Source organism: Scatophagus argus, chromosome 6 (genome assembly GCF_020382885.2).
Source record: "Scatophagus argus isolate fScaArg1 chromosome 6, fScaArg1.pri, whole genome shotgun sequence".
In the NCBI taxonomy this organism is placed as follows: domain Eukaryota; kingdom Metazoa; phylum Chordata; class Actinopteri; family Scatophagidae; genus Scatophagus; species Scatophagus argus.
The window spans coordinates 10,701,515-10,720,547 of NC_058498.1; the positions used below are offsets into that span (position 1 = coordinate 10,701,515).

The 19,033-nt window shown below is 41.4% G+C and overlaps 1 protein-coding gene across 3 annotated transcripts in view; it reads right to left on the reverse strand.

The window, feature by feature from the left end:
• Positions 1-16,291, reverse strand: part of tsc22d2 (TSC22 domain family 2) — a 33,418-nt gene extending 17,127 nt beyond the window's left edge. The window contains exons 1-2 of one of the 3 annotated variants that reach the window (XR_006843532.1): positions 13,899-16,291; positions 758-859 (exon numbers count right to left, since the gene is read on the reverse strand). Coding sequence is in view for 2 of the 3 variants with exons in the window: in XM_046390841.1 (XP_046246797.1) it covers positions 13,899-15,484 (1,586 nt within the window). In the remaining variant the exon portion in view is untranslated. The remainder of the gene's footprint in view (positions 1-757; positions 860-13,898) is intronic. The other 2 variants (XM_046390841.1, XM_046390842.1) reach the window with 2 other exon arrangements.
• Between the last annotated feature and the right edge of the window lie 2,742 nt (positions 16,292-19,033).

Here is a 19,033-nt window from a genome sequence, read left to right on the forward strand (position 1 = left end):
CCTTGGAAGGTCAAAACTGAAAGGTACTGGTGGAAAGCAGGCCAAAGGCAAAAAATTATTGTTAGGATGCAATATTTAAAAAGCATTTGTTATCTCAGAGGGGGGGAAACAAAACTACAAACATCTGGCAGGCCAAATAAACACATCTTATGTTCTTTTATTTAAATGTACTTCAAGCTCAAGAAGCAATCCTCCACTTGAAAGCATACAAGGAAGAATATTGCCAAACTTCTGCTTGTTAAATCCTTTAAAATGTGAAGATTTGACAGTTTTCTTTGTTCTATGAAACTATTTTGGGGTGAGGGGACCGGACCTTTGTTCAGATAAGACAATATAGTTGTTGTTTGATGATATTTAGTTCATTTTTCACCAATTTCAGACATAAAAAAGCTTATGGACAAAGTAACATGCAGATTAAGTTTAGATAGTTGCAGCCTTAATCAAATATAAACCCTTGATTATGATCGCACAATTTGTCTTTGTAAAGGCACGGATTACATTCTGACATGCTGCCACCTAAACAAATTTGACCTAGCGGAGCTGTTGGAACTAGCACGGTAGCTCGAAGCAAATATTTAAGCAACTATAGTCAAATTAGCTCCTTACTGTGTGAAAAGGCAAGTGTCAGAATGTTGTTAGGTAGGTATGTCGCTTCATAAATACAGCTTGTCATTTTGTTGACCTACAGCCCCAAGTGACGCAAGAAAACATGATGGGTACTCCTGTTCATCCCTCAGGCATTAACTTAGGCACTTACCTTGCAATCTGATTGATGTGCACATGACTACACTTGACCTTAAGGTGAGTTTCTGTGGATCAGAGTACCTCCACCTCAGGCCACTGCTTGTCCACGTAACTCCTGAATGAGCATTAAAATCCACGAGATGTTAATTACTGTTTGGGGTCATTTAGGTTGCCTGGATCTTATTTACTTTGACATTTACCTTTACTTTATTGTTCACTTTAAATAACTAAAATTGAATCAAATCATTAATTAAGTTTGCACATGTCACAGAAATAAAGCAGGATAATAAACAGGTAGGTAAAAGCATGCTGATACTTCTCTCACCTTTGTATCATTTTAAACAAATAAAGACCAATAAAATGTGTGTTATAATCAAGTAGGGCCACATGGCCAAAGGTCCTTCTGTTTGTTCAACAATTATCTTATGAAAATAGTATAGCAGTAATACATCACTTATTAAAGTGGCTACTTTATCATGTAATGATTGACAAGCCATTTAAATCAACAAATACAGTATTTATGACAATATCACAATGTATCCAAGATACTTTGCTCTGTGAGCTTTTTTGGAGCTTATTTTTTTAATCTTACTTTAAATGCATGTGGAAAAATGTCACTGCAGTCCAAGACATTTGTAGTTGCCACAGCAAAGTACAAACACTGTGTAGTGAAGGTGTTTGTTGAAGACACCCACACAGATCATGAGTGCAATGATTGCACAGTAAGATATTTTGAATTAAAGCACAATGAAACAATATGCCATGGTACATGACAAAGTAAGCACCCACCCAGCAAAAAGATGCCAAAATATTGGATTCGCATTGCTCCCTAAAGCAAAGCCCCATCATTGTGCCAGATCCAAGAGACCGTTTCTTTGCACTCATGTGATTGACAAGGGATTTAGCAGCCAGACCTTGTGTCAATAGACAAGGTATGTCAGTGTCACAAGCTTCTTATCACATATAAAGAGCCCAGCAAGTCATACATGCAAAACATGTTGTATTAAAGGATTAGGACATTACATAATTTGATTAATGATGACAATGTTTTCAGAACACAAAATCTAATATATTTATTACATGTGGTATAACTACAATGACATAATCATAATTGTTTGATGAGGTTACAACTCCCTGCTGTGGAACAGTAACTTATAAAAACAAGTAACTCTGTAAAAATCCCTATGCTCTGACAGGTTAAGCGTGGAACAACATACACAAGATGAAGAGTCTAAAGTGGGATTTTGCCAGTAAACCCCATTCAATCATTAAGCCGCCTCAGTAAAAAGGCTGCTGCTTGGACTTGAATGAACACATGCTCCCTCAGGTCACTTGAGGAAAGCTGCTACTTTAAATGGAAGGCAGAAAAATTAAATTTCCTCCCTTTAAAATAACTTAAAAACAAGGGGTCTTCAGTCCATAGAGTCAAAAACAGGAGGACAGGCAGCACAGTATGAAAGACCAAACAGTGGGTTTAAAACGGCAGGCTGTTCCTGGAGTTGTTTTTCCTGCAATTGACTCTTTGATGTTGCCGAATGCACACAGTGTTGATCAGACTTTATCCCTAGCAACATGTGACCATACATCTTTATCTTCATGTCATGCACATAAAACTCTTCCCCTTTTTCACATCACACAAGTTAAATTTGCAATCTTTTGGCCTACGCCTAATACAGGGGGAGGCTGAATAAACTGGACAGAGGGATGGGATGTGACCCAGCAGTTGGAGGAGTGCTTCTCATAACGCAGTGATTAGGAGATGCCGTGGGAGAGAGAGAGGAAAAGGCTCAGTGGCAAACAGGGACGTGACCCTCTGCATGGGGCCAAGCCTGCAGTCATACCAGAGTCAGGCAAAGTCCCAGCTGTGCAGCTAACCACCACTGACAACCCAACCCAGCCCACTCCTCCTATGGGAGTCTACAGCATGCAGGACAGAGAAGAGGGCTTTGATGGGGTATTTCTGACTCAATGTAAAAAAAAAAAAAAAAAAAATGTGGTACATAAGATCACAGCTCAAGCTTTAGACATGTTAAAGGCAGGCTTGAACACCTCCGCAAACACTCAAAGTCAGTGAAAGATGAGTGAAACTATGTCACACTGATATGAGCTTTCTCGTAAGCAAAGAGTGTTAATTTCCACTCTGGTCACACATAATTGTTACCATGAGTACCAGAAAGTCAGTATAATTCAGGATCCTGGTTGGATCATTCAACTGGGTGGCAATTGATAGCATCAGCCTGTAGCTACAGAGCCACCATATCTGCTCAATTTCACTTAGCAGGGCTCAAGTTCAATGACTCAGCCAGTTAAATAAAGTGTAGAATTGGTTCCTAGAGCGTAACGCTGGCCAAGTGAACTCTGTCATATGGCCCTCAGGTCTGTTTCTGTCTGGGCTTGTCAGCTGCTGTGTAACAACACTGCTCTGTCACTCTCCAGTAACTCTGCCAGGGGTTGAGCAGGCAGGCCAAGCAACTGTGAAGCACAGACAGGAAGTACAAGGAACATGTTGACCAGGACACCAAATGTGACTTTGTTGGTAGCTTTTGGCAGGGCAAGTTGTTTCTGTGGAAAATTATTCATACATTGCAACTTTACCATACACTCCTGCAGTTACATTTAGACACGGCCTCGGAAGGAGCCATAGTTCAAAACAAAGAAACGCTATTGCAAGTGTTCAATACCATACTCTGATTCTGACCCAGGGTGTTCCCAGCTGCTGTAATGCTAGTTGCCTGGGCAAACAAAACGCTAGCAGATTCCTGTGACAAATCACAACCAACTCTTTTTACATACCATACACTGGGTGTGTCTTCTGGGCATTACATGAACTGCCCGAAGGTAAACTTTACTTTAACTAAAGCTTTCTCTAGTACAGGAAGTGAATAGTGCCAAGGTTCCTTTTTCAGTTTTGTTTTGTTTTGTTTTTTACGAGAGGAATAACACAGAAAGTATTGTTAGTACTGCTGAACGTAGAATCAAATACTCATGGTTATTTCTGTAAGGTATGTCATTCCTTTCTTGATTTAATCCCTAATAATGACCTAAAACTAAGCATGAGTGTATTTTATGGATTCATGCTTATGCTAATCATTCAAGACACTTTTGAAACACTTGACATTTTTTACAGGTTGATGGGGGAAAAAAAGCAGTTCCATCAAGCAATTTTTTTGGCTACATTGCCATTACGGTTTACATTTCAATACTCCATTTTTGGCCACTGGTGGTGTTGCAGCACAATGGGTTTTTAAGCAGATACTCTGTATTGGTTGTATGTGTTCTATCATCCTGCCTGCAGCAGTACAGTACTATCAAACACTGCATTTTCCACAAGACCTTCATTTTACTGCTTTTGCTTCCTTGTCGCACCCATGAAATGAACATAACAGGCACTGTCACACTGTCAGACATGTTTGTTTCAATCCTAGATAAAATGCCAATGCACTTCCCTGCCTGGTTTCAGCTGCTGTGTCGAGGTGCCGAGGTGCATTCATGCATAGCACAGGAAGTGGTGGCAGAATATTTTCCATTGTTAGGAGTTTTTCGGCTGACCTCATTCTGAGCCAGAGCCAAGAGTGGCAAAGTGGCAGAGCAGTGCCAGTGGTGGACTGTAACAAAGTACATTTACTTCAGTATTGTAGTGAAAGGTCCAGCTTGTAGGATTTAGGGAGATCCGTTGGAAGAAATAAAGCAGCTACAATCAGTCAATTAATCAGTCAAAAGAAGATTAGTTGTCAACAATTTCCCAATCGATCAATCATTTCTTTGTCACTTTTTGCCCCAAAATTTCAAACATTCGCTGAGTGCAGCTTATACCGATTATTATTCTGCAGATTACTGAATAATGAGAACAGTCTTCACAGGCAGCCCAAGGCACAAATGAAACATCATATTCCATGCATGCATGTAGCATGTTCCCATTAGTTTATAAATACCTGAAAATAAGAACCACTTCATTGTAGGACAGGGAGAATGAGATGAGTAGTGTTAATTTAGGTGCAATCTCACCAGGAAATGCTACTAGTTCCTACACACCAGACCTTTAAGTACAATTTTGATGTACTTGTACTTTACTTTATTTTCATTTGATGCAACTTTACAAAATGAACCGGATATTTCTTCCAGCATGTGAAGAAAAGAGTAGTAAAGAGATAAAAAGAGGAAAAAAACACAAATATTAATAAAAAGTGAAAATATAACTCAACATGTGGTGTTACTTTTCACCCAAGCTCCTGCTTCACAGTTGTAAGACTGATAAGAATGTGAGTGAAATGTTTTAACATGTTAAACTTAGAGGCTGACTCACATGGACAGTCAACATGGTGTGAAAGTTCAAAATGAACCAATCATCACACCTCACCATAGTGCTAACCAGAACGTCAACATGGCAGATCATGACGGCTTCTTATCAGGCTAAAAACCAAAGGGTTGACAATGATAAAAGAGCCAATCAGAAAGCTTCAGGAGGATGAAGAGCCCTCTGGTTATCACAACTTGAGTTTTTTTTTTACTGAATAAATCAAGGGACCTGCATTGCAAAAGTATGATGCATCAAGTTTAACAGAGAGTTATGAAAAGAATGATCATTTCCTATGTTGATGCAGTTACACAGTTAAATATAATCACACGGTTACAGGCAGTTATTTGTTCGAAGCTAGGAGATGAATTATATCACATGGATGACCTCTCTTGGTGAAAAAGAGGACAAGTTTGGGCACTTCTGACAAATACAACCTGATTCAGTGATAAGCAAAGGTAACATCTGCTCGACATTTCAAATGCGTGAATAAACAGTTATCAGTATACCCAGCCACAATGACTCATGTCCATTTCCTTGCAAAAACCTATTCATTGTAAAAAGCCGGTCGGGGGAGGAGGGTTGTTCGCTTCTGAAGAGAGGAAATACTCGAGACGAAGTCAACTTGAGAAAAAGGAGAGGAAGAAGACAACAGCGGAAGCGTTTGACAGAGTACGAAAGCGGACATCAAAGCAAAGCAGGAAACCTCCGTTCTTACCCAACCTGCGCCTTGCTCAGCTGAAGACAAAAAAAAAAAAAGAAAAAGTACCCCAAATAATTTGCATTGCCTGCATGGATGTTAGATTAAACCTGCAGAACAGATTTGACCTTAGTTGGCTTTTAGAGTGGGTGGTGCTTGTGTTCACTTACTTGTTCAGCACTGTTGAGAACTATAAATCTATAAGAATATTGATTCCAAATGTAATTTCGCTTAATGGTTTAAGTCATTTTCCAAGCAAAAAATGGCAAACCGAGTAACAAACCATCAATGCAGAAACACCAAAGATATGTTTGAGATAATTAATAAAGAGAAAAAAATTCTTTGAACAGTCCTGCAGGGTATATATCTTGATTACAACTTTAATAATCAAATTTAAGGGATTCCTATATTGTTTATGGTATGTTTTTATGCTAAAAATGAATATCTGCCGATAGTTTGCTATAAGAATTTTCGATCTGACTTTAGTATCACTATCTACTAGCTTTCACTTTTAAAACGAGAGAGATGTTACCTGGAGAAATGTGACATCCATAAGTTAAAAAAAAACTGAATCCAAAGATTATCTTTTAATCGTGACTGACAAATTTTAGCCTTTTAATTTCTCTGTGTCAAAACAGGCCAGTCAAAATCTGCTTCAGTTATGCACTTCATCTAAGAAGTGATTTGTCTCACTGTGTGTAGATATGACCACAAACAACCCCTTAAGAAGACATTTAGGATGGGCTGGAAAAAAGCAACAAAAGCAATGTTTGGTAAATGAAAAAGAGACTCCCTGACTCTATAAAAGCCAAGAAAAAGCCACACATAAGCACCCCTAAAATCTCTGATTCACTCTTTCTTCAGTTTGGAGCCCCTTATACTCTTTTGGCCAATCCCACAATGTCACTGCCAGAAAAACACAATCACACACAACTACAGAACACTCGGGTTGAAACTAGCAAGTATTTTCACTATCAGTTCAACTGTTGATTATTTTAACAAGTAATCAATTCATAGCTTCATCCATACAACATAAAGAAATGTGGAAAATGCTCATATCAATTCTCCAAAGCTTATGGTGACGTCTTCAAATTGTTTCTTTTGTCCAACAAACAGCCTAAGACCAAAACTCTCCTTTTACTACGGTGAACGAAAAAGAAAATCTGAAGCATTTAAGAAGACGGAGCTACCAAATGTTACAGCTACATTTTTAATGCAACTTATTAATCAATCAATCAAAACAGTCGTCAGGTAATTTTCTTTCAGTCTGCTAATGGCTGCAGCTCCAGAGAGCAGATGAATGGTCATAGGCACACTGAAAGTGAGCGAGAGCAGAGAGAGAGAGAGGATGGATGACTCAAATGCAGCTGTCTGCCACGCTTTCCACACATCCTCATTACTCACTATTCAGTCATTTCAAGCTCTGGGGGGGTGCTAGGCACTGAAACCCTGTTGTTCAGCACTTGCTTCCCACTCTGCGAGGCTGACTGGCCACAACACACAGCTCCACATATTCTACAGCAACTGGACAGCTTATTTAGAGCTGAAAGCATTTATATCCCACAGACTTCCAGACAAATCTCCCCCTCCGTGCTTGAAAAGTAAACTCTGATCTGTGGTCAGCTTTGTTGATAAATTTATTATTAATTATCATTAGCATCATCACTAGGACAGCACATAAAAAAAAGAAATTGAAAAAAAGAGTTATGTTAAGTTATGGCCAGTTCTGCCCGGTGGTTTGCAATCGTATCTGATGTTCGCAAAGAAACAGTCCCTTTAACAGACTTTGAACTTATGTCTCTCTCTCACTTCCTCAATGTTGTATAAGAATATCTGACTTTACTGTAAGCCAACTGGAGAACCATACTTGAAGACAAGAAATGTCTTGTTTTAAACACACTTAAATAACCTACTGCCAGAAAGTTCAAATATATTTAACAGATCAGCTCTCTCTTAATATTGCAGTTCTCAGGTCAGCAAAAGCACCAGCTCCCATATGTCAATGTCAAAAAAGTGTGTGTGAGCTTGTTAGTGAAGAGCTACAGGCTACAAGCACTTAGTGTGGGTGAATTTTGTCTAAATAAATAGTTAATACCTTTTTAACATGTTGATGCAGAATGAAAACCACTTGCAATTACTGTTTGTCACAGTAAGCAGGAGGGCCGCAGCTAACAATTATTCTTCATGACCAAATAATCTGCTGTTTATTTGCTAAATTATTAAGAGGTTTGTCTTGTGTTGGAAAATGATGAGAAATGACCACCACAGTATCTCAGTCACCAGGTTCATGTCTACGGACTGCTTGCGTCTTTCTGGGCCAGCAGAGGTACTTGGTAAAAATAAAAGCAGAAAAGATAATTAGTTTCCGACCACCTAAAGGGTAAAACTGCAAAACTTTACGTATTTTATTTAATTAATGTAATCCTGATTGATTCAATTCTCAAACTGTTAACATACCTAGCTGATGTCACAACAGATACACGGGAACATTACACAATGCCTCCCCTCAACATAACACCCCTTCTAAATGTAGAAAGTACAGACGAGTAACAAGGAGCTGTCAACAGGTTTCCTCTATGGTCAGATTTTTAGAAATGTGTCAGTGCATACTTAACATGCTGAAACCAGCCTAAAAAAAAACAGGGATGTGGGGGGGGGGGGGGTCTAACCTGTTCTGTACTGAGACCATTTTGGAAAAGACAACAAACACCAGCAGTTTGCACACACTATCCTCATTCCAGGAACAACCTGCAACATACTCTGCGGCTGATTCAATGGCCTTGCTTCCCAGCACAAACTGAGCTAGTTATGGTAGGCCGCCAGGAGCATGGTTGTTTACTTGCTTTGGCAGGTCCACTCTAATTGGGAGTGATCCCCTGACCACATCTTGCTGAGATAACAGGGTGGGTCCTGCTATGCTAACTTATTCAACCACTTTGTCTCGCGCAGGCCTTTTCAGATCTGTATAAACTTTATAAAAAAAAAAAAAGGGAAAAATATAACAAACTTGACATGTTTTAAAATCAAACACAGTTCAACTGTAACATCGCAAAGCGAGGCCATTCGTTTTGCACACCGCCTCTGTCCTCATCTGCACTATGAGAGTAGTTCCAGGGGACATCATTAAAAGCCTGCTATGGTCAGTTATTAGGCTTGTAGAAACATGCACGTGATTGCTCAAACAACACCAAAACTTTCATCCCGATTTACAATCAAAAAGAGGAGAGGTTTGTATGCACTGAGGCTTCACCCTTGGTTGATGAAACTAGAAAAGATAATGGTGTGAATGGGAAGAAAAAATATTACACCAGCAGTTTAGAAGCAGAGAGGGACGATGTATTAACAGGTCAGTTAGGGATAGTCAAAAAACAACAGCCACATTAAAGGGAGACATCAGGCAGGGCCAATGGTACAGCTCAAAAAGAGCGCTGGTGCTAACCCGCCTGCTCTGGCTGCAGCCTGGGGTGACCCACAATCACAGCCTTTCAGGGCTCCGGGTATGTGTCCCCTGATAGTTCAGGCAGGTCAGCTATCTGTGGAAAATAAGATGCTCCCTTGTTTCCAGGCACTGTGGCCACTAAACTACATACGCACACCCAACCCCCAAGCTGACCCCCCCATCCCATCCTGTCCTCAGCTCCCTCCATCCCACCATGTCCTCAGCTCCCTCCATCACATCCTGTCCTCAGCTCCCTCCATCCCACCATGTCCTCAGCTCCCTCCATCTTTGTGCCAAACTGCCAATAGTGCAAACTCTGAACATTTACACATTCAGACTAATAATCAAAGGAGACAGGCCCTATTTCAATTAAATAAAAATTTCCACTGTTGTATCCATGTAAACAGACTTTTCTCTAATGTTCATATTAAAACCTTAATGTATTTCTGTCCAATAACATGAGGTTTAAAATATCTAATAACGTAACTCTGTGACGTTTGCCACAAGCTGTCAGTCTAAGCTTGTAAAACATGTGCCTTCATAGCCTTTTAAATCATGAGCAACAGCAGGGGTTAAAACTCTGCTTATCTCCCCAGTATTCAATCCAAGTGAACAAACGACAAGAGTCCTTTACTGGTTCAAAATAAATAAATGAATAAATAAAAATTATAAAAGAGTGATGTTGTTACAATCCACACATACTTTAGGGCTAGAAAATGACAACAAAAACGAATTATTAATTAAGTTTCAGATCATGTATCCATCCTTCACACGCTACATGTTGTAGTACTTGGATTCAAATACATCGTAAGATTATTCTTTATACCTCAGGGCTACTGCTCGACAGGAGTAAAACAATACTGTTCTGACACAGTCAGCAGAGAGCCATTAAGAGCTAACCATCTAGATACCTGCTAAGCCCCTACTAATCTTCAAGTCAATCCAGTGTTAACATATATTAGCAGGCGGCTGCTTTTAAGACTGCCAACAGCAGCAAAGATTGCCCTTTTTTCCCATGAATGACTCTCCACCAGTGGAACCATTATGTTCCCAAACCCAAGACTGACTGTACTCACTCCAGCTGGAGGTGGATAACTAACAATTTCCACCAAGTTGACCTCACATGTATATCTGCAGCTGACCTTTCACAAAGCTGCCAATCAGATTACAACTTCATGTGACATTCATTGTGTGTGAGGAGAAATCTTATTTGCACTTGAGTATCTACAATTGCAAGGTGATATCATGTGTCAGTTATCAGACAAGTCAAGGAAGTTTGTAAATTTGGTATCTTTGGCTTACTTTACTTTTGTTGGGCCAAGTTCATCAGCTTGCTGATACACATTGCAATCTCTTCATAAGCTGGAGACAAACTTTCTTGTAACTGCACTGTAGTATCTATAAATCCCCATACTAAATGGGAACAATAACTTTCATCCAGGCTCTTGTATTTCATACAGAAGCATTCATTCAGTAGCCAACACCAGAATGTGGCTAACCTGGGTCACTCTCACATGAGAATGTGTTGCGATGGGGTCATTTTGAAAAAGTCTGCATCTTATGATCCTTCAAACTAGCTTCTTACCACCTATGCAAGATATTTACTTGCTACAACATTGATGACAATGTCAAAAGTTACAAAAATATCTGTAATTCTGCTGAGGTAACCACCAGTTTTAGCCCTGGAAAACAGTTCAAAACAGTTTTTCATTAAGACTGGGACGCTAAAACTGCCTCAAGAAAAACAGCAACTCACAGTGTCAGGCTGTTGTGTACTGTAGAGTATGGGAGGGTCAAGGGTGTGGGTCTGTAGCACTCACTTCAAATAACAGAGGAAAAGTCATCGTGAAAAGTGATTCCTACCACCGTACAAAGTCACGCAGGAAAAGATGAACATCCATCATGTCACAGTTGTGTTCAGTTTGATTTGCACTCATTTCAGGTTAGTTATCATGACCCTCATCTGGATAAAAAGTAATCATACAGTCAACTGTGTACCAGAATAAAGTCAGACAGTATTTCTCTCCACTGTACGACTGAGCTACTACTGTTCTTCTGCCTGAGAAAATTCATTCAATTATGGATTAATAATTAACATTCCTAATTTAGACGGTACACAATGGTGGGAGGCTGGTATGTCCCAGAAGAAGTAACTGAGTTAAAGGCCAAGTGCGCCTATTGAGGGAAACCAATTTGTCTCAGGGGGCAGTTTCATCACTTCACTTAGCAGAGATACAGCATGCTGAGCAGAGATCCTAACCATTCCAAGCTGAGGGGAAATCATTCCAATCTTTCGACTCCACGCCCTCAATGCTTTGTTCCACTTTTGAGATGCACTCTAATTCAAAACAGAACCAAACAATGAAACATGGAGTAGATTCCTCAATGAGGCCGAGCACATACACAGAACAATGCACCTCTGACAAGACGATTAAGTTTGAAAATATGGGTCCCGTTATACCGGGGTGTGTTCCACGAAACGTGTTTTTATTTTGTTCACCACTGAGATTTACAAGAACGTTATGAGCTAACATGGCATTTTAATTACAACTGATGATAGTTTGAATGATGCCTATGGCTGCCAACTTGCCTTTGAGCCCACAGCCCAACTTAAAAACTGCACAAGTTTTGAGGTTATGCATGTATGTAAGTAAGTATGCAGCAGGAAAAATCTATACAGAGCGATTTGTGAGAAGCAGCAAATTTCAAATAGCAAAAATTCTGCTATTCTCATTATTTAGTCAAAGAGTATAGGAAATTCAGGCTTATTCAGTATTCAGCAAAGTAAAATTTCATTACAGATTGACTGAGTGTGATAAACCGTTGTACAACCTATGTGCATAGTTTGATTTCTATGGTTTCTGCCCAAAATGTTATAATCACATGTCGACTCCAAATGCACTGTGTCAGATTTTTAAACTACATTTTTAAAATGCCAAATTGAAATTTTAAGCAATTCGGTATACATGAATTACCTTTGAAGAGAAGACTTGATACACATCTTCCAAAAGCAGCTCAATGTACATTACTCGGTTATTACAGTCCACTTCAGTTCATTTCATTCTCGGGATTGGAAAATACAGTTGTTGGCCTCTGTGGTGCCCTATATGGTCTAGCAGCAATTTAATAATCTGTCCTTCCTCATTTAAGACAGTTTTTCTAACTTATGATAAGTCTGTATGTGCAATAAGTTTCAGGTCTCCAATTTTACAACCTGAGGAAGCACGAAGAGAACAAGAAGGTAGTCTGAACCAGTCAGTAGTTAGAAACAAGTTATTGCTTTGTGATGCTGATGTGTCAGCACGAACATGAACAGGCCTGAAGAAGGACTCGACTCTGAAAGTCACAGTCGAAGGTAGACATGGTACTGCTGATTCAGTCTGACCATGTCGTCGCTGCCACAGAGGCTTACATGTCGACTATGATTGCCACAGGTGTGTGTGATGTAGGTCCGTCTGTCCCCTCCACCTCCCTGACACGTCCTGTCCTGTCCTGCTGCCAGCATCACCATAGCTACACAGACAGCCACTGATGTCACTCCTACCTCTCTCTCTCTCTGACAAACACACACTCTCACATACAAGGGCACTGGCTGTTCCTTTGATGAAATCAGGGACAACACACAATGTTACCGGCTTCCGCACATTATCAGCCCACATGTGATGCTGCTGGGATCAAGTCTCTCAGTAAACAACGATTAGCTTCTGGAATATCTGGACTATGAGCAATAAAAAAAAAAAGAAAAAAACAGGCCTCAACCTCCTCAAGCATCTACACACACACCCCTCCTTCTCCTCTGGTACCGTTCATAATAAGTCCTGAACAACAAAACAGAGCACAGTGAGGCCTACATAAATACAGGACAGACTATGCACGTGAGTATGGACTCAAGCTCTCATCTGGGTCATTCTTGGCTCAAACATCACCTCTCCAACAATCCGCTGCTGGCTTGGAATGGCAAAGAGTGGCAACACTTCATCACAAGCTGTGTTGAGGGCCATCCAACAGACTCTAAAAATAGCTTGTGTGTACATTAGAGGAGTACTGTAGGAAGGTTAAGAAGAAAATAAAAACTGACTGCCTACATTTAAGGAGTTGTTTCCTTCTCAGCTACGAAGCACAGCTACTGCCTGTGTTGTAATTCCATGTGCTTGTTAACGCCCCCTAAACCCAAACAGGCTGTATGGCTGAATGGAGGTTTGAGGGAGGGGGCTGTGGGTGTCTGATGTGACAACACAAGCGTTTTGTGGGTTGCCTATTAATGACAAAGACAAATATTTCTCCTGTCTCTGTCAGTTTTCACTGGCCCAGTCCCTTCTTCCAACCAATCTATAACTTTACACTTACAAACAGAACTAAGAAAAATGTTTATTTTGTTTTATTGTTCTTTAAGTACAACCAATGCCTTCTCATTATAGCATGCCTAATTTTGGCCCTGGTGAAGGGAGAGGCATTCTCCACAGTATAACCACACTGCTGTATAATGCAACAGGAATGTTTAATATGAGGGCAAACTTCCAGACTTACTACCTCCAAAAATCTATCGCTTGTGTTTCAGTTAATGACCTTAGCTTCTATTCCATCAAACATACAGGCAAACTGTTATCAAGACTATAATACTGTGTTACTGATTATTTAAGCTGAATAAAAAAAAGCAGCAAACAATATGCAGAAAAGTGAACTCATTTCACATAGGTGTATTTTGCATTATACCCTCTTACCTGTCTTCATCCACATTCATGGCGATATGGATGCCAAACAGGCTGTTGACAGCAGGAGTGGGCAGGCTGAGGCCCTCGCTGATGAAAGGCTTTACAACATCTTTCCCTGGCACCACACCGGCACTGAGCTGAGGTAGGGCATCAGACTTCTGCCTATTATCTTCTGTCTGGTTAATGAAGCCCGAGGGATGGCCTGTCGCGGTTACTCCATGGGCTCCACCAGCAGGGGTGTTGGTGGTACTGGGCACTGTGGCCGGGGTGTGTTGGACACCGCTGTGGGAGGTGGTGGTGGTGACGGAAGGTGCAAGGGTGATGCCTACGCCACCTGAAGGCTGCGTCTGGCTGACATGCTGCTGTTGGCCACTTCCTGGAAGGTTGGGGGTCATGGCTTGTGCATTACCAACTTGAAGCTTGAGGCCCTGTGCCGAGCCTGCCTCTCCGCCCAGACCCTGGGCTCCTGGACCAGCACTGGTGATTAGAGGCGAGGGTACTTGGCTGGTTGGAGGCCCCATGGGGAGGGTGGACATGGGAGGGTTCTGAGTGCTTGAGCCAAAGTGCTGTTGACGATATTCCGGCTGGCCAGCTGAGAGGCCAGTGGGATGAGTAGAATAGGCAAATTGCTGGGCCTGCGTGGCAGGAGGCATAATGGGAGACATCTGCTGCATGGCACCTTGGTGCACACCATTGAGGCTGTTAGAGAGGAAGGTTTGGGGAGCAACGGGCTGCATATTGACTTGAGCCTGTTGTGGCTGCTGTGATGCTGTAGTTGTATACCCTGTGGGCTGGAAGGCACTTGCCCCACTGCCTATCTGAGGAGCCAAGCTGTAGCCTTGTAGAGGCTCTGAAGAGGGAGGGTGGGCGGGGTGTCCGACGGAATAACCACTGTCCACAGTGTTCTCCAAAGCCTGTGCAGAAAAAGCACTGCTAGTGAGCGCAGAGTTAATGGTAGCCCCAAGACCACTGTCCCTGTCTATACTGTGATCAAGGGTTACAGTTGGTTTTATGCTATCCACAGTTCGATTGACATTTGAATCTGAATCTCTCTCATAGAACTCAGTGCACGTCCACCGGCCCCGTCTGAAGGGCTCTCCAGTACCATGGTCAAGTTTAATGACCCTGAAACGAGAACTACAGCTGGTGCCCACAGGAGCAGTGTGAGCAACACTGCTAGAGACGGTGACAGCAGGGGTCGAATTGATGACTGTCAACGAATGGGTGGCTGAGCTTGCAACAAAAGGTTGAGCTGTAGCTGGCACAAGCACACTTCCTCCTAAATTATGCGGAGTGACACGACCAGTGCCTATACTTTTATAAGACAGTCCCCCGTTGACAGGACCCGTGGCAGGCTGGTGGCCCTCCTGAGTCTCTCCTACGTTGTTTATGGTTTCATCGGATGAACTCCTTTCACACACCCCCAAGTCGGCCCGAGAAACGTCAAATATTTCCGATGACACGTCCTCTGTCCGGGACTCGTCCGGATCGTCCAGGCTCTCCGTGTCGTCGGTGATGCTGCTGGCCGCCACCTGAGCCTGCGTTACACTCGTAATCTGGAAGCAACTTTTCTTCTTAGCGGGCATTTTCGACATGTTGACTATCTGCGTCAATACTGTCTGCTCCCAGATGAAACGAAGTGCTGGACTAAAGTCTTACGAAGTAATTCACAGCTGAGGGATATGACAAAGACACGTACCAATACAGGACATTTCCATACCGTTCCCCCTCCTCTCCCTTGTCGGGAAAAAGTGTCACAACCGGGGCCAGACCCTGAGAAACTCCTCAAACGTTCCGCGATGTCCGTTCACAATACACGGGCGACTGTTGTTCTTCTACTCCGGCCTCTCTGGCAACCGGTCGGCCTTCCTTGTGTCCCGGCAGCGGAGTTGCAAACAGGCCCTTATCAAAGTTCTTGTTCAGCAGCTGCCACCGGTACTTTAGTCTGAGGCGGGCCCGGTCTCGTAGCCCACTCTTCTCTCTCAGCTATCTATGTATTTCTCGCCGACTAGCTGAGTTAGCTGATGTTAGCTACTTTCTTCTACCTCGGTACCAGCATGTGCGACATCATGATGTAAACAAACACACTGGCTTTTCAAAACGAATATATAACCCAGCGGTAGACAGAGACAACGTCTTAAAGTCGGTGAAGTTCTGCCTCTTGCCGTGTGGCCAGCTCACTTTTGGCAGCTGCTACTAGCAGCTAGCTGACAGATAACCACTACTCCAAGGCAGCAGTAAGCTAACAGGTAGCTAACTATTGCCTGCCCCTCTTCTAACCCAACCACTCGACAAGATGGCAAGAGCGAAGTGCATCCTGGGTATGGAGGTCATACTAGTTTTCTGTCAATTCAAAAAATATATATTTGCAAATCAGCAACAGCGCAGACTTTTATCGTCTGTGCAAATTTGAAGTTGTTATGGCTGTCAACGATTTTAAATTATCAAAATGGATTTTATGCGGCTAGAAAGAAATATCTGCCGCCGCCGTCACTTCCGGTTAACGTCCCACCCTGTAGAAACAGGCAGTAAACAGTTCGTTAGTTGTCGTCAGATGTCTTAAAATCGGGGATTATACATTGTGATAAAATCTTGATTTACAAACAGCTTGCTGTTTCCTATGCTACAGCTACAACATGGAGCAATGCTATTTTTAATCTTCAAAACTTGCCTAGCAGAAGCAAATGTCCGTTTTTGGAAGTAGTTTCTACCTGGGATTAAAGTATAAAATATTCATTCAAAAAAAATCACAGTCAAGAGCCAGTTTAAGTAAGCTGAGTCATGACATGAGTATTTTTTAAATGAATCACTTATCTTCGGGAAATCGTTCAGCCCGCATCCTATTCAGACACAGCGTACACAGCATAATTTTGCCTGAAGGGCACGACAGTCATGAATGCATTCTTTGTGAATGTACAGGTTTGTGCGTGATTGTGACAGGAATAATAGTGTTTGTGTTATCAGTTTGGTTCTAGCATTTCACTTGTTTTTTTTCCCAATAAAATGTTTCTCACACTTAGGATTATTGATTAGTTTAGATTTAGAAAGCCATAATAATCTTGCTGCAACCCAGTAATATCAGAAGCACTCGCACGTCATCTGCCAAACAAACTATATAGACAGAATCTCCAGTACAATATGTTAGTATTTGTCATATCCAGTCATGTCCATGGAGCAGGAAATGCCTCACACATGTGCCCCATGACTATGGTGACCCCTAAGGGTATAACACAAAACAAAACATATTCTATCATTAAGAGAAATGCATTTTTGTCTGCTATTGTATTTGCAGTATGCAGTATTCATTTCCCTCAATTTTCATTCTTGGGTGTGTTTTGTATTGTTTTGCTAGATGCCAATGTGCAAGTCATACATTGTAGATATGTTCCTAAGAAACAGATGTGATCTACAGTTTCACTCTGTGCCCACAGATAATGTTTGACTTGCTCAAAACCCTGAAATTGTATCTTTACTGCACCGTCCTTCACCTGAATCTGTTATTTGACATCTGACACCTCCCTCCAGTTTTGCTTTGGAGGAATAAAAAGATTTACTATGACGCCATAATGTGTTATCACTTAGCGGTATGCACACTAAAGCAGTATACAGGGGTTACTCCTGCGATGACAGAAATATTAACAGTCTGGACAGAAGTGACAAATGTTTGAAGTAGAAGTTAAAGAGGTGACACACCCTTCATAAGAGGCATGTCAGTGGGAGCCACCTTAACATACTGCCCAGGTGATTTCACAACTCACATTGTAATTCATATGACTGTGATGACTCATATGTGACTTCAGTAGTTCTTGCAACATGTAAGGTGTGAATGTCCCACAGAAGTTTACAAGTTTACCATCAAAAAAAAAACCTGATGAAATTTATTTGAAAAAAAGGAAATGTTTTCAAACATAAGCTTGATGTCAACACACCGTATTAGTGAGCAGTGAACTTATGACTAGAGGTTATTACTTCAGTAAAGGCCATCAAACGTTTGTGCTCGACTGCAAGACAGTTTGTCACAAGATCAACATATGACACAAAGAAGAAGAAATGGCTCATGGTGTTGTCTTATGTTTGACTGACATCAGTTGTGATCATGGTTTTCTGACCTCCATCTAAGGGAATCTGTTCTCTAGCCAATTTTTCTTCCACTTAGCAGTAAGTCTCAAACAACTTTGACACGTTGCAAAATTGAAATGTTAAGGAAAGTTACACCATGAACCCTAAAACAAGTGATCCTTTGTTGATCTGACCAGACCAGAGAGCTTCTTAAAAAGGGGGTGAAGACTGCCATGTTTCACATTGGAGGGGAAAGTGCCAGTAGACAGAGAACAATTAATAACAGTTAAAATAGCCAGGCCAACCATCTGAAGTGGGGGTGCAATCGGGATGATTTAGAGAGTGCAACAGTGCATTTCAGTGAATTGGGTGAATGTGACAGGTGGGCAAAAATCATCAAGCTCTCGGTTCAGTGTTAAAGATCTGCCATATCTCCACTATTAAAAAAGTAATTACAGATTATCATAGAATTATCCTATAATTATAATTATCATTATTGTCACACCTCTCTGTGGTGTGGGTTCAGGTGGCTGGTGAGATGGGGTGGGAGCCCAATCACAGAGTTTATGGATTTTAACAGGACTCTGTAATTGTGACTTTGTTTTGCAATGAGATCAGAAAAAATAGGTATTAATTGCTTCTTTGATTTCACTCTAATAAGTGGATATGAAATCTTTCTGAGAGGCAACAGAGGCAGATGTGTTTATACTTATTCCACTCTCGCTCTGCCTGCCTGCATTGTCACTTTAAGCTCCTTGAATCCTCATTAAACCAAAACACAGAAGCAGGTTTCTGCTTTTTACATGTGACTGGCACTACAGAATCTGAAATGTACGAAATCAAAGCTTTTGAAAGTGCTGACAAGCTCGTCTACGAAGTGGCCATGCTGTTCACTGGAATTGAAGAGTGGGTTTGAGGCAATAAAAGCCTTCCTCACTTAAGTGAGGAACAGAAAGTAAGGGTGGGAGAAAAACATTGTGTGTGGGATGGAGTCAGGAGAAACGCAGCACAAAGTCAAGTCAATTTAATTTTTATTGCCTAAAATCATAAATTCGCTTTAGAGGGTTTACAGTTTGTCCAACACA